This window comes from Cebidichthys violaceus, unplaced genomic scaffold (assembly GCF_023349555.1).
Source record: "Cebidichthys violaceus isolate CVI_PGR_0920_01 unplaced genomic scaffold, fCebVio1.0.p SCAF_16, whole genome shotgun sequence".
NCBI lineage: Eukaryota > Metazoa > Chordata > Actinopteri > Perciformes > Stichaeidae > Cebidichthys > Cebidichthys violaceus.
The window spans coordinates 4,779,947-4,796,527 of NW_027176329.1; the positions used below are offsets into that span (position 1 = coordinate 4,779,947).

Below are 16,581 nucleotides of genomic sequence, written 5' to 3' on the forward strand. Positions count from 1 at the left end.
AACGCATTTTTAAGATAAAACCTTGTTGTGTTATTGCTAAACAGCTTTTAGTTTTTAGGACTGTAACTAAGCTTCACTTTCATAATAAGCCATTATCATGACCAGAGTTATAATAAACTGGAGTTATGCTTTAACCAGCAGAACCTCAGTCCGACTTGCATATCTACAACCAAGAACCTAGGCAGCAAGAAAGATGTTTAAACCAATTCAATTTGTTATTTGATTTGATTTTTTCTTTATGTATTTATTTATTTTAATCATTATTATAATTTGAAATGTGGGAGGAAACCGAAGCGGTCAGAATAAACTCTCTCCGCATAGTAGGGGTGTCGAAGCCCGGTGTAACAAGCCAAATGAACCCCCACCCAGATTAAACCTGGGTACACTTTGGCCCCGGGGATAAACTGTCCTAGGCCAGACTATACCCTTCCAGGCAGGGCCGGTCCTTCCTATTGGATCATAATGTCAGGTAATCGTGATAGTTAGCTAACGTTAACGTTAATTTGTACTATTTATTTATTTATTTGTTTGTTTATTTTGCATATTCTATTTTGATTATTTAATACGTGTAACATATTTTACAATATCTCATCTCATCTCATCTCATCTTCAACCGCTTATCCGGGATCGGGTCGCGGGGGCAACAGCTCCAGCAGGGGACCCCAAACTTCCCTTTCCCGAGCCACATCAGCCAGCTCTGACTGGGGGATCCCGAGGCGCTCCCAGGCCAGTTTGGAGATATAGTCCCTCCACCTGGTCCTGGGCCTCCCTCGGGGTCTCCTCCCAGCTGGTCGTGCCTGGAACACCCCCCTAGGGAGGCGCCCAGGTGGCATCCTTACCAGATGCCCGAACCACCTCAACTGGCTCCTTTCCACGCAAAGGAGCAGCGGCTCTACTCCGAGTCCCTCACGGATGACCGAACTTCTCACCCTATCTCTAGGGGAGATGCCAGCCACCCTTCTGAGGAAACCCATTTCGGCCGATCTAATTCTTTCGGTCATGACCCAGTTCACATGACCATGGGTGAGGGTAGGAATGAAGATCGCCCGGTAGATAGAGAGCTTTGCCTTGCGGCTCAGGTCTCTTTTCGTCACAATGGTGCGGTAGAGCGACTGCAATACCGCCCCAGCTGCTCCGATTCTCCGGCCAATCTCAGGTTCCATTGTTCCCTCACTCGCGAACAAGACCCCGAGGTACTTGAACTCCTTCACTTGGGGTAAGGACTCATTCCCTACCCGTAGTGGGCAATCTAGCGGTTTCCTGCTGAATGATATATTTTACAATATATAATTTTAATTGAAAGCAAACTTGCATATATTCTTTTATTGTAGGGGAGGCATGAAAAGTAAAAAACAAATAATGCTAAAATAAAATAAATATTAATATTTCTCTACTGATCTGTGCTATAAATGTCATTTCTGTATGATTCCAATCATTTCAAGCATTTTTATAATCCAAATTGCTGAATTAGCGCACGTCCTGTTCAAACAGAGGAGACAGTGAGCTGAGCCTCACCTCAGATTGTGAATCCCTCACTAACTGGGTTGAGTTTGTGTCTTTTGCTTTCTCATTGTTTGTCACCACTGTAATATTTGTAGACACTTTTATTATATGTCCTTTCTTTACATAGAATAAGTATTGTATTTCACGTCTGTGTCGAACATATTTAGTGTTGCTGATCTGACAGAAACCGCAGTGAAAAAGCACAGAGAGGCAAACACTACTCTGCCTCACTGAAGGGGGCGTGCGAGAGCCCACGGGTCTGGTTCATGCTTGTTCTGTCGTTGCTCTTCTTCTACACTTCTCTTCTTCTTATATTTTGCTTTGACCACAAAAATCTAAGATTCTATATTTAAGCTTAAAAATGTCTCAAAAAACAAGGAAATATGACCAAATCAACAGTAATTCAACGTCGGACAGGTAAAGTAACCTTTTGTGTGTTTGTTGTTGGATTGGACCTTACTGAGTTGTGGAATCCTTGACCAAGGGACGAGTAAAACTTAAGAACAATAAAACTGACAAGATACTGAGGAGCACCTACCACGCCAGCAACCTTAAGATTTACCAGGATGAAGAGGCTTCTCCACCACCCCAGTCCCCTGATGATTCTCCCAGTAACTCTGCCAATGACAGCACAAAGCAAAAGACGCTCAAAAGACCACGTGAAGAACCAGACAATGATGACGTCTACATCTCACAGAAACACAAGCAGACCAAGACTTTCAACCCACTTCCAAGTTCAGGAAGGAAGTATCTTAGCACCACTCTTGGCCTTACGTTTGGTAAGGTTGTGTACTGTGGACGCACAAAGGACCTTGGACTTCCACTTAGCACTTATTGTATTCATACTAGCTTGTTGCACTTATTGTATTCGTATTACTTATAGCACTAACTGTTTTTCTTTGTTTCTGCACTGCACTTTGGCTCTGAATTATGCTCTGCTTCATGCTCTTAGATGCTTGTTTGGAAAAGGAGATGTACTTATGACTTCTGGTAACTAGTAGTTCTTTTGATTACCAATGTTGAATGCACTTATTGTAAGTCGCTTTGGATAAAAGCGTCTGCTAAATGACTGTGATGTAATGTAATGTAATGGACAACCACGGCGTACATCTAAAAAACCAAAGGTGATGGGAACTGCTACTTCCAGGCCATCAGCTACATCCTGACAGGATCAGAGGACAACCACTCCCTTCTCAGAGATAAAGTCGTCCACCACATGAACACTGACTTGACAAAAAAATCTACAGGACTACTTGAACCAAAATGTGAAAGAATATGTGAACACCTCTGGCATCTCTCGTGATGGAGTCTGGGCAACTGATGCAGAGATCATGGCCACAGCGAATCTGCTGAGTTGCGACATCGTCATCCACACAAAAGTCGGTGACTCCATGGATTAGTTGACCTATCCCGCAAGCTTCAATCTGCAGTCATCAACAGAACATGCACTTTATCTTGAAAACAAGCATGATCATTTTGATGTTGTTATCAGTGTTTAACTTTGAACATTTATATTGTAGCGAGGACTTGCTAGTCTTAGAAGTTGAAGTTTCAGGACGTTATGACTTTTATTACATTATGTTACAATTGCATTATGTTTTGGGTATGTGCTTTTATTTGAATGTGTAACACTACTGAGAAGTGTGGCAGTGATCTTTGTGGATGTTTTGATGTTGCTATCAGTGTTTGACTTTGAATATTTATATTGTAGCAAGGACTTGCTAGTCTTAGAAGTTGAAGTTTCAGAATGTAGTAATCTTTGATCTTTGTGGAAGTCTAATATGTTTTCTGTTTTTCTGGTTGAAGTAATAAAAGTCTATGTTTTAGAGTTTCAAGATTTAAGTCTGTCAATTTTCTCACTTAACTTACCTGACAAAGCTGAACCCCCAATAAAATGTTGAAAAATTAAGTAATTCTTGTGTATATCACTCAACACTACTGATATACTGGGGTATAATCTGGCCTGAGGGGTATGAATTAGCCTAGGCCAATTTATACCCCAGAGAATAAATTGGCCTAGGCCATAATATACCCAGGGTATAATCTAGCCTAGGCCCCTTTAACCCCAGGTATAGTCCGGACTGGGGCTGTACTACGGCCTGTTACACCGGAATTGAACCCTCTACATCAGGCATCTGTGTGGCCCTGTGAGACCTGAACTGCTGCGTCATATCCAGGTTAAACTCAGAACTGAGGCCAGTAACACGGAGGATAAGCTCCGCAAGCGCCGGCAGACTTACTGCCACCGCAGTCTGCCTCAGGGCACCACACACCAGGGCAATCCTCATCTGTGCCCTCTCTGTTCTCCTCTTCTTCCTCTGGTAGGACCATGTCCTCCAACGGGCAATCGGCTTCCTCGATCAGCAGCTTCAATGAAGTTTGTCTTCGGGGTGCAGGGAAGCAGTTAAGTGTGCGTCACAGTTTCACCATCTGTGGACGATGAAGGCCTTAACCTTACTCACACCATTTTCGAGCGAGATGCTCTCTCGGCCTGCTCCTTGGCCTCTCCTTCAGACTCATTCTAAGGCGGGCCATCTGTCTTCTTCTTGAGTTCCTCCTTAACCAGCCTCACAATCTCAGATGTTGCGTTGTGTGTATCCTGGGCAGAACCAGGGAGCATTGAAATGTCATCACAATGTTTAAATGACACTGATAATACGCAACCTCTTTCTCCAGGATCATCTTGACAGCTGTGGTGGTTTCAGTGATGAAGCTTCCCCCAGAGGACACTTTGTCTCTTTAGCCACGAGCTCTGACACCTCCTTTGTGCTCCTGCAGAGAAATTATCCATTAGATCCAGAAGAGCTATGCTGACGAAAATAAAGACAATAATAATTATTATTTCAAATGCTTTTTTTCCAAAATAAGGGATGTTTTGAATGCTTTTAACCACATACTCTTAAAGGAGTTTTAAAATATTTTACCGTGAACCAAAAACTGAGTTTAGAGTTAATTATTCAGCAATGTGGAACTTTCTAAGGAGGCAGAGACGTTTGATGGAAAAGAGTTTCTGTTATTACAACCCAAAAACAGTTAAAAAAAATCTGAACAAGCAGCAAACAACTATTTGATAAGATAAAGTGGCATTGTCTACCTGAGAATGTAGTCTCCCTCTGAGTGTGTTGTAATCTGAGCTTCTCTGTGCTTTGTTTACATAGCCGGGCCGACTGTGCGTGCCTTTTAGTGCATGTTAGTGCATGTGAGCGTGTCCCACGGTCTAGCCCATCGCTCCCACTCTGCACTGCTCTCATATGGTGGTTACAGCTGATAAAGCTGTTACGAACACTGCTTTGTCGAGGAAGTGTAGCACACGCCTTCCGGTACACCCGCTGGTAAACACTGTTAGCTCTCTCAGCACTGTTGCTGTTCTTCTCACTGTTAGCGCTGTTAGCACCGATAGCTTCTAGCCACCAGCTCAGCCGCCGCCATGTTGAGAGCCGTGTGGAGGCTATCCTTCAATCATAAGCCTTGTTTCCATTCAACTGTCAAGCTAATGTTAAGCAAACTTTTGAAATGTCGCAAAAAAGGCATGGCAGTGGCACTAATAGGCCATCACTCATTTTCGTTTCCACATTTATGTTTAAAATAAAAACGTCAATTTGAATAGCTTGCATGCATGATTATCATACAAGGTATGTTTCTAAATGGCAGTGGCACGGCCACCCTACTCACTGTACCATGCACATGCCTGTTAGCTGAGGTGAATGGTTCAGTGATTCTGGCGTGCATGCCCAGTACTAGACCGGAGATAATAATTAATCTAATTCTGCTCAGACTGGAACTCACTCGAAAGTGAAAGAACTTTATTAACACATGCCCATATGACATACACACTCTTCTCATTTGCTGTTGTCATTTGTCTGTCATGCACAAAAACATAAGATTAATTTCTACGATTGAGAGCAAATTTTTTCATATATGTCAACAACATACAACATAAAAGTGTTCATAGTAATTGAGGAGGTTTTATTGAATTCTGACGTTTCCATAACTTTACCAAAAACGTTTATTGTATTGTAATCTACCCCTGTTTGGGGAATAATTTTTTATATATCACACCAGTTGAAATGATATTAAGTCTTAAAGTTAGGCTTAATTGTGGGCGCGGCCACTTTGAGTGACAGTTGGGTGCTGTCTCAAAAAGTATTTTTCCATTACAACAAATTTAAATAAATGTGACATTTATCCAAGACTTTGGAGTCGTTGTGTTTTCTCTCCTCACAGGTTTCCATGGATAGTGGTTTATCTGGACCCTGGTCTTGCCTCCTGCCTTGGTCTTGCTGACACCCACTGCCACTATCATTATTATTAGTAGTCGTAATGTTTCCATCATTATTCTGCTTACTACTCTCATTACATGAATCATTTCTGTCATATGCATTGAATGCGTTATAACTCTGTTATGTTGTTCATTGTGTACACATGACATGTATCACACTTCTGTCCATCCTGATAGAGATAGAGGATCCTCCTCTGCTGCTCTTCCTAAGGTTTCTTCCTTTTTTCTCCCTGTTAAAGTGTTTTTTTTTGGATTGTTTGAGTTTTTCATGTTCTGATGTGAGGGTCCTGGGACAGAGGATGTGGTATGTGTACAGATTGTAAAGCCCTCTGAGGAGAATTTGTGATTTGAGGTAATACAAAATTAATTAAATTGAATTGAGTGGGTGAGACTAATTTGGAAACTAATTAGTTTAACGTTACTGCTGCTGATATTGCAAACATGCTCGCGAATGTAATGCTGTGTCATGATAAAAAAACAGTATGCTACAAGTCACAGAGGATTCCCCTCTTCAAACTGCGGTCTGCTTCACCAGAGACGTGAACGTGACGCTCGGAGAAGTCGTGCGCGTCTAATGGTCGCCTGACATTAACACTGCAGAGCGGCTGCTTGTGGCTCCGAGCCAGAGTTGAACGACTCTTACCGGAGGTTCACGAGCGCCGCCGATCCACAAAACCCGACATTAACCGAAAGTCTTCAGCTGCTCCCGATCCGGCCCCATTGAAGTGTGTTGTCGTCGGGCTGGGGGTGATGGGGTGGACGAGACTTACGAAATAAAGAGGAAAAAAAGAGAGGCGATCTCCAGGAACCACCACTCCTGAGCCCCTCCCTGTCCGGGGGATTTTTTTTGGATTCGAGCCTTGACAAAGGTAATTATCATCATCCAATTATACTTATATATTACAGCAATTGGTGTTGTGTTTCCCCCCCTACATATTTCGTCCAAACGGGGAGACAGTGGGTTAAATTCTGCAGTTTTCCCTTTGCTGTTTTGACAATTTGCTCGCGCTACGATACGCTTGATTTTGGGCGTGTAACCAACAGCAACGCCAGAATATACAGTTGACGGAGAAAGATAAGAGGGGTGAACTTTTTTTTTTTTTAATTACCCGGCAAAATTCACAGTATTCAGACAGGAATCCCAGCATTGCTCCGAGACATTAGACAAGCTGTTTGTGCACCTAATGGCCTCCTTCCTTCTCACAAGTCTGTGTTCATTCTGTAAATTCACAGATGTCTCTGAGGCTAATTAATGCAACACCGTATATTTACATACACTAGAATTACACATCTGATACCGGTAATAATCGGTGTCACCAACGGGGTTTTCCTGTCCTGTGTGCGGGGTGAACCCGTCTGAATTGAGGGGTATCTTCTGGTCCATCCCGTTGGAAACGATTACGCAATGCACTACGCTATACGGCACACAGTAGAGCCGCTGACTGAAGCGTTGGACACGTAGAAGAGAAGCACGTTTCGAAATGAGCTCAAACGAGCAACGAGGGCAGTTCCTGATATCTGCAGACTTTTTGTTGCTTAATCTTTAATAAGTGCATGATGTAGGCTCACTGATGGATGGCATGGCACGCGCCCAAACCGTCCCCCAGCTGATGTCCGTGAAGGGGGGGGGGGCAGCAGAGACAGAGGGAGAACGCATCCCCTATTTCTAGAGATAAAAACTAATATTCTTATGCTCAGACTGTGGCATTGGGGCGTCTGACTGTGGTGATAAATCCAACCCCCCTAACGTCTCTCTCTCATTTCTGCATTCACCCCCCCCCCCCCTCATCTCATCTCATCTCCTCCACCATCTTCCATCCTGGGCACCCAGTAACGGGACAGCCCGGTTCATGCCGGTCGTGACACTCCCTTCTCTGCACCAGCATGCTGCTCCTCGCTTTATGGGGGGGGGGGGGTGCAGAAGAGGAAAGTGCAGAGGACAAGCAGGTCTATAGAAGGTGGGGGGGGGGGGGGGGGGGGGCATTGATTTCAGTATATTCAGATTAAAGGTATTAGTGTTGAATTAACTAATTAACTTAATCAGACTATGTTCCTCTTAAAAAATGGATAATTAGAAACACGATACATTTTGAACTTGGAGTCTAAGGACCTGAAACTGTAATGAACAAAAAGGCTAATGGGATTAGCAGTTAGCAGCGATGGTAGAGAGAGCCCAGTGAAGAGACCATCAGCTGTGGGTTTTTAATAGTAGAACAATAACAGCGCAGTATACAAGCAAACCAGCATATCAATCACACTGACCCTCATAGGAATCTGTTTGAAGGATAATTAAGGAGAGGAAAAAAAGGAGACAACAAAGGGAAGATAAGGCAGCATAAGAGAGCAGTGTTTCAGAGGATGTTAAGAAAAGAAGAGACAGGGGAGCAGAGACAGAGAGAAGCAGAAAGATGAGAGAGACAACACTGTAACAAGAGAAGGATGGAGGCATGATGCTACCGCCCTCCTGCTCTGTGTGGGAGAGAACAGACGAAGGGGGAAAAAGGCTCTTAAGTCCATCGGTCTGGATGGATGTCGGGCTGATGAGATCACCGGAAAGATGTAACCTCCGCACCTCTCACAACTGCTCGATGTGTCACACGCCGTTTAGTGAGCGCTGCGCCGCCTACGGTTCCATTTATCTAAGTGGTCATAACAGGAGACAGGAGAGCAGTGACCCCCGGTTAGAGTCAGACCTTTACAAATGGCCAAAGGTTACATCATCATCTCGGGCTTCTTAGCTGATGCTTTTCTCCAGGACACCCAGTGGTGGAACAGTACAAATTCAGAATGGTTACCTTTAATTACAACTCCCCTCGCCTGTGCAATGTTTCTAAATGTAGAAAAACTCTGATAAAAGCGTCATCATCCCTTAAGTTTTGATTGAATTGAAACCAGAGGGGTCATGTCTTAATTTGTGTTGTGTTCATGGTGACCCCCATTAGGACAGCAGAACTTATCTTAGTGGGTTGTATGGGGGGAAATGTGTCAAAGAAAGGCCTCTATTTGGCTTTCAGTCGCATGGGGCCCTGGGCACAGACATGCAAAAGGCCCCATCACTACCTCTCCTGCATCTGAACAAGACTTACAGACTTTATAATAGTTTAGCTTCTTTTTGTGGTGTCTTGTGTGTCTTTGGAGTGCACATCTCTCTGTGGTTTAGGGTCTCTTTGTAGCCGTTTTGTTTGTCTTTGTAGCTCCTTTGTGTCTCTTTGCAGCCAAAATGTGTCTTTTTGTAGTTAATTTGTGTCTCTTTGTAATTGTTTTGGCCATTTTCAAAGTGGTTGTGAATCTCTTTATGGTCTCATTAGGTCTCCTTGAAGCTGTTTTGCATCTCTTTGCAGTTGTTTTGGACTCTCGATAGTCTTTTTGTATGTGCCTGCGTGCGTCTGCTCAATAATATGCACTGTGACCTTTATATAACCAGCAGCAACCTCTAATTTTCTCATCCGATGAATACATTTCTCCCCATCAATGAATCAAACCGGTCCTTAGTAGAAGCGCTCACACATGCAAAAAGCTAATGGCTCTGTAGACGATGATTCAAACCGGCTTCACAAGGCTCTGATTAGAAAAGATGCCTTGATTACTGTGTTCTGCTGAGGGACTGAAAGCCTCTTGAGCAGTTTTCCCTGCCCACTTTACTGCTAGGGCATCGTTCGGAAGTGACTTTGTGTCTGTTGATGTGCACAGTGAGAGTTCTCCCTTTTTGCACTCTAATCCCTCATCAGAAGAAGATGGCTTAAATGCAATGGCTTTTTAATTGTCCCCTCTTTCAGAGTCTAAAGATGCAGTGATTCACTCTGTTCCATAATGCTGCAGTGAACACAAACAGGAAAATATAGCATACTTCACAACTGAAACCTGCTTTAGATTTGATAACCTTTTTAAGGGGTGGAATCTGTAATACAGTAAGCTGGAGGTGATCTCATTTTAGTGAAAAGATATCATCAACAGGCCTTTGCAGTGGTGGAAGCAGTACTCAGATCGTTTACTTAAATTAAAATAGCAGTAGTGTAGAAATATTTTAAAAGTCTTGCATTCAAAATCTTAGGTAAAGGTCCAGTGTCTTTGGTGGCATCTAGCTGAACTACGGAGGCCGAGACAAAAATATGAATGTCTCTCTCTAGAAACAGTGTTTGGTTTGTTAATGTGTTCACCGCTTTAATGTTGCAGCTGGTAAACTGCTGAACTCATTTTAATGACTTGAAGGGTAGTGAATTACCCCTCAGGGACAAATTAAAGGTTTATCTTAACCTGTAATGATATATCATATTAGGTGATAATATTTTCTATTAGTAATCTGGATCTGCAAAATAACTACCAAATAAGTTTAGGAATAAAAAATACACAATTTACCTTTGAGATGTATGGAGTAGATTTATTAAGTATCAGAAAAAATTTAAATACTCAAGTGAAGTACCTCAAAGTTGCAGTCCTTGAGTACTTAGTGACTTTCCAGCCCATTTTGTATAGATATAGAAGGTTCAGAAAGTCTACACATTGTAAGGGTGTAATGCTCAGTCGCTCCTTTAACCTATGACAGGCTTTTTGAAGTCAGTCCTGTCAGCCGTCCTATTGGCTCAGTGGTAGAGCGGGTCGTCCTTCAATCAGAGGATCGGCGGTTTGATCCCCCAGCTTCGCTAGTCCATGTCGGTGTGTCCTTGGGCAAGACACTTAACCCCAAGTTGCTCCCGTAGGCTGTGCCCTCAGTGTGTGAATGATAAATGATTAGTTAGTCCTGATGGGCAGGTGGCTCCTTGCATGGTAGCCCCTGTGTGTGAATGGGTGTGAATGATGACATGTAGTGTTAAAGTGCTTTGAGTGGTCGAAGGATTAGAAAGGCACAATAAAAGTATAAGTTTATTTACCATTTAGTTGACGTCCGAGTGTCAGTCTAATTGTAGCTGCAGTGTTAAGACAGTGGACAGTGGACACGGATGCAAGTTGTTTAACATTAAAAGAAAACCAGGCGGCAACCTCTGGGTCAGAAAAGTGAAGCCAATGCTGATGTGTCTTAAACTTGCATTCTCTCTACTGACCATCAGGGGGAGACTGCAAAAAGAAGTCTGGTTGTATAGAAGTCTATGAGAAAATGATTCTACTTCTCTCTTGATTTATCCCCTCAGTAAACATTGTAAACATGAGTTTATGGTCTCAATCTCTAGTTTCAAGTCTTCTTCAATACAGCATGATGTTCATTTAGTAAATTATGATCCATTTAGAGTCAAATAGACCATAAAGCAGAGTATGCTTTAGGGCGGGGCTACCTTGTGACTGACAGGTCGTTGCCTTGGTGTTTTCGTCTTAGAACTTTAACCTTTTCACATTGTGTTTTCACTTCATGTCTTCATTCATTGTTACTCTTTTGGTCGCTTAAATCAAGTAGACGTCTTTGTCACCAGTAGGTTTGTTAAACATGTTTTCTTGGCAACAAACTGTCATGTGACTTCCAACATGTGGGTTTAGTGAGGGAAAAGTGTCGGTGGAAACACAAAGAGCAAAATTACTAAAAAGGTTGTAACTTTGGAAGAGAGAGTACATGTGAGTTTTATACTACTATGTACCTAAATAACTAGTTTTGTGGCAGAGAAAAGCAAATACTATCTACCTAGAAAAGAGACAATTGAGAAAATGTACATAGGAATGTCATTCTTCAATGGCAAATAGCCATTTTCTTGTGGTCTTGTTGTTTTGGGAAATGTATTTGTCAAAATTCATAGTTTGTACTTTCAAAACTAGTTAAGCGGGCTCGGCAAGGAGCAGAGTACTTAAAGGTGCTAATATCTATTGTTTCCACACGGCTGACAACACGGCGACGATTGAGCCGGCGTCTAGCAGCTAACGGTGCTGACAGAGCTAACAGCATTTACCTGTGTTTTCATTCTCTGCTCAGGTAGACATCACGCCACTGTATCTTTACATAGCAAGTTGTTTGCTGCTATATTAATGCTCTGAATGTTGTATAGAGAACCTTTAAAGAAGAGACCATTCAAATCTTCTCTTTCCAGCTGTCTCTCTCTGTCTCTCCCACTTACTCTCCATTTAATTATCCCACCTATATAACTCCATGCTACCACTGCTCAGTCTAGTCCAGGGCAGCAGTCGTGAATGGTCAGAGTCGCTTCATGCCAGCTGGCTGCTGTCCATCTCATTGTTGACGTACTCGTAGTATGCATTTATGTCTCCTACTCTCTCTGGTATACCCTCCCTTCCTTCACCGTTTCTCTTTCCTTCCTCCCTCTCTTTGATTCTTTTCTTCCTGCTTGAAGTCCCTCTCTGGTTTGTGGTTGTGTGTCGTGAGTGGAGAGCTGATTGACTCGTTGCACCGCAGAAGACGTGGAGAGCTACTCTTGAGCTCACCACACAGTGCCATGTCTTTGGCTCTCTCCGCTTAAACTTGGCTCAATAGTAATTTTACATTACGGCACCACTGCTGAGTGCTGGCAGTGCTGCCCCTTAGGTATTTGAAGAGCTAATTTGTGAAATGCTGTTTAGTACGGCGGGGTGGTGCAGAGCGGGAGGGATCTTCTCTTCAACTTGAGAGCACAGATTGAAATTGGCATGCTTGGTACTTTGCAGAGGTGGGGTTTTTTTCAATTTAATCACCCAAATTAGCAGCACAACTTTACCCTAAGTAAGTCAGATGATTACGGCAGATCGGTGATTTGAATCTTTGGAGACGTAATCATGCTCCAAAGAGCTTATTTTTAAATTGTTTGTGTATTATGTGTGAGTTTTCTTTTTTTCCAGAGACCGACCATTCAAGATGAAGGTAATCAGCGCTGCAGTGCTTAGCGCCCTGTTCTGCACCGGTAAGCACAAACATAATCAGTCACTTGGGAGCAGGTTGGGATAAAGGGGCGGCTGAAACAGACTTCCTGCAAAGCAGAATCTGTTTCAACGGAATGATTAGCGTAGATTCTGTGAAAAACAACACCAAAGGAAGCTGTTGAAGTTACTTTGTGAGCTATTTAATTTACATTTATTTGCTTTCCTTTTGTTTTGTCTTCTTCTATTTTTAGCTGTCATCAAGCGAGGCATTTACATTTCAAACACTGTCGTGCTTTATGTGGAAGTGGTTTTTTTCAATAAGAAGAAAAGGAACTCTGACCTGTTTAGATATCTTTGTACAAATCAGCAGACCACATGAAAAAGATTTATTTGAACTTTTCTCTATCTTTTCCTTTACAGTTGTGTCAGCATCTTTGAAAGGTATGTTTGTTTAGATTGCGATGTATAACGAGAAATGCTTTTTGAGAAGAATGAGCCGGATATGTACACTAGGAGGAAAGATACGGCTATCTAATAAAGAATCTTGATTGTCTCATCCAGTCAAAGAGGAGCACAGGACAGCGTTCTTTGGGGAGGACATTCACATCGATGTCCCGCCTGGGAACCTCAGTGAGGTCGTGTTCAAATCCAGGACCAATCGCCTCTCTGAGGTGGTCTTGCTGCAAGCAGGCCAGGTGGTGAATCCACGGGGAAGCATCAACTCTCTGGGCCACCTGGTGCTGGAGGACGTGCAGGAGGAGGATGAGGGGGTGTACGTCATCAAGAACACCAACAACCCCAACACAGCCAAGCATCTCATCCTCATTGTCAAGGGTAAGCGGTCCGCTGTGGTCTTATCCAGAGGTGTGGACGGCGTCAGAAAGCTGGAGGTTGTCTGTCCAAAGACACAGTTTGGTTCGGTGGAGGAGAAACAACTTCTAGCCTACAAGGACTTTGGTGTCTTTTCTAAAGAAATACAGGAAATAAACAATTACAGAGCCGTGGAAGGAATTACAAACCTACTTTATCATCAACTTAATTTTTTTCTGATGGACTAAAAGAACAGTGGCCCTAATCTTAGCTATAGAAAAAACTGTGGCTCAGTGGTAGAGCAGGGTCGTCCTATGAATCTGAATCCCATATGTAGAACCTTTAAAGTATCATCCAACCAACCATAAAACCATTTCCCCCTTTGTTTCTCTGCTCAACAACAGAGTCGATTTCTACGCACTGACTTTGACCCCATCATGACATAGTTGCAGGCTCTTTCACAAATACCCTGCTTTGATCTTTACTTCCTCTGGTCTTGTTGATCAGACTGCGCTGGGGAGCAGATAGTGAAGTACGGAGAAACTTACTACATCCATCTGAACCACGTGGAGGGCCCCATCACCCTGGAGTTCAGGTACGGTCGGTGAGAGATGGACAGGAAAATCACGATTCAGTAATCTGTATTCAGCATGGAGATTGTTTTTATACATTGCATCTGTTGCATTGTAATGTAAAAATGTTGACCACACCCCAATCAGCGATGTCACGCCAGGTGTTTTTAATGAGCAATTAGAGGTAAAACACCTGCTGAGACGTCGCTGATTGGGTTGAACAGGATGTACACTGATTGCTTGTGTGCTAGTTGAGGTAACGTTAACTTTCTTCTCCTATAAGGCCCGTTCTGGTTCAGGCCAATCAGACTGAGATACGTCACGCAACAGAGCCTCCACCAGTGGTGCTGTACAACCAGACGGCAGGGCCGGCAGAGGAATACGCGGGGCGTCTAAGCGTGTCGGCGAAACGGGTGATGCTGCACGTGGTCAGGATGGCGGACGAGGGCAGCTACACGGTGCTGGACCGCGAGGGCAAAATCCGGAGGAGGAGCTGTCTGAATGTCAGAGGTGAGGAGAGAGCTGTGCTTTGCTGCATCGTCTCAGAATGAATTGATCCAATCAATCTCATGTGCAGGTGTCGTTATTCTGTACATCCTGGTGTCGCGAGTGTGACGTGCATTGTCGATGTCTGCGAAGTACTTAACTTGATGAGAAATGTGAGACAACAGGTGCAGCCATAAATCTACATAGTTAATGCCAATCTGTGCCAGTTGCTTATACCTCTGTCATCAAAATGCAGACAGGGCTTTTTGTCTTTCTCACATTGCAAATTTTCATCTTGGCCTTGAAGAACTATCTGCATTATTTAATTCACGAGTGTATTACCTGTAAGAACTCCAGATGCCTGAATCTCAGAGAAGGTCATACGTGTTTTATGAATGTATTTTAAATGAGGTTAAACCTTCCTGCAGGGATACTTGTCCGCTGCAGCAATAAAGAATAGGATGTACATAAAACAATACATCAAGAACACATTTACTGTAATGAAGGTTAGGGAACAAAATATTAATTATAAATGACAACTGAGATATAGTGGCTTATGTGCCTAGGTCCGCTCATGTAAAAAATCCTGGAATTGCCCCTGCCTCTGTAAACTAATAAAGAACGCTTTAAACAAGACTGTGTAGCCATGCCAGAGGCTCTTTGAGGCTGTTATGTGGTACAGTGGTGGTTTCAGCTTAATGCTAGGTTCAGTATAACCAACATGGCTAAAAATGGTAGAGATTGAACAAATTAAAAACGTGTCTACAAATGGGTGTAAAATGTACATCGTGGCCTGTGCATCGGATAGGCAGGATGGTGATGCAATTGTTTGTTTAGCTGTTCATGCTATCACCGCTAACAGTGAATAGCTAGCATCATATAGCTATTGGCTGTAACATAAAATGTGCCACACTCAGCGTTCAAAAGGACAAAGGAAACCCTGGAAACGTGTCAACATTAGCATAAACATTGCTCGTGTAAAATGAGGTTTGTAGAAGAAGGTTTATTTTGTTTTACATTTGATTACCTTCTTGGTCTTATTTAAATAATTTACATAATTAAATCAACGGTAACTACATTAACACATATATATAAATAGTATTGTGCTACTGAAGTTAGATAATGATCACTATAACATAGTGCATCTTGCCTGTAATTTTAGTAATGGTTAAGGGTGGTGGAGCGTTAGATGATGAGGTGATGTGTATTATTGAAGTAGACCATGTTGTCTTGAAGACCTTATCCCCATGTTTCTGCTTTCCGAAAGTACTTTTAATTCAGTAACAACAGGTTTATCGTTAATTCAAAGAGTAACCAGCGTCACACCAGGCTAGCTATTATGATACACCTGTTCATATTTCTCTCCGTAGAACACCAAGACTTCATCCACCAATCCCATGGAGAAAACCTGAAGATAAAACTGTATCTGGACCATTCCAATGTTAACATCGTCTACAGGCCCAAGTCGGACAATCGGGACCGGGTCATCCTGGACCAGGGGGTTCTGGTGACACCGCTGGACCCTCTGCTGGAGGGCAGGCTGACTGTGGAGGGATCACATCTCACTATTAAGAAGGTCCACGTGGCTGACTCGGGTATCTTCAAAGTGACAGACCTGGCTGGGTTTCCCGTGGCTCATGTCTACATTGAGGTGGAAGGTAAGAGAAGAAGACACATTTAAATGATCAACATACTGTATTCAGTTCCCATCTTGCTTTGCTGTGAGCTAGCATGCATTCTATGCTCGACAAAATCTAATCTGCATCAGTTTCCTACAGAACAAAAATAAGTCTTTTATCAGCTATAGATTGTGTTTATTGAAAGTGTAACGGGTGTGGTAAGGACCCAGAAGCAGTTCGACAGACACACGGAATACTTAGAACAGAACTTTATTCCAGGCAGAACACACAACAGGCAAACAGTCTTGGATATGCACACGTGTAGAAATCCACTTGGTGGAACGCCAAGCCGTCAAGGGAGAAGGCAGACAGAACCCTGAGGAAACAGAGGAAGAATCTCGTGGTCGAGGGCAGAGGCAAGGCGGAGAAGTCCAAACGGGCCGGGTCGGCAACGGGAAAACTGTCGGAGGGTAAACACTGGAAAGTCTGGCGTAATGCGGAGAACGATCTGGCAGTGAGTGCGTGTGAGACTGGGGTCTAA

The 16,581-nt window shown here is 43.1% G+C and overlaps 1 protein-coding gene across 1 annotated transcript in view; it reads left to right on the plus strand.

Moving 5' to 3' along the window:
- The first annotated feature begins 6,439 nt into the window (after positions 1-6,439).
- LOC137872570 (uncharacterized) overlaps positions 6,440-16,581 on the plus strand; it is a 29,492-nt gene continuing 19,350 nt past the window's right edge. Inside the window, exons 1-7 of the mRNA XM_068710846.1 lie at positions 6,440-6,651; positions 12,533-12,594; positions 12,974-12,994; positions 13,115-13,387; positions 13,871-13,958; positions 14,219-14,445; positions 15,792-16,079. Coding sequence (XP_068566947.1) covers positions 12,549-12,594; positions 12,974-12,994; positions 13,115-13,387; positions 13,871-13,958; positions 14,219-14,445; positions 15,792-16,079 — 943 coding nt within the window. The 5' untranslated portion in view covers positions 6,440-6,651; positions 12,533-12,548. The remainder of the gene's footprint in view (positions 6,652-12,532; positions 12,595-12,973; positions 12,995-13,114; positions 13,388-13,870; positions 13,959-14,218; positions 14,446-15,791; positions 16,080-16,581) is intronic.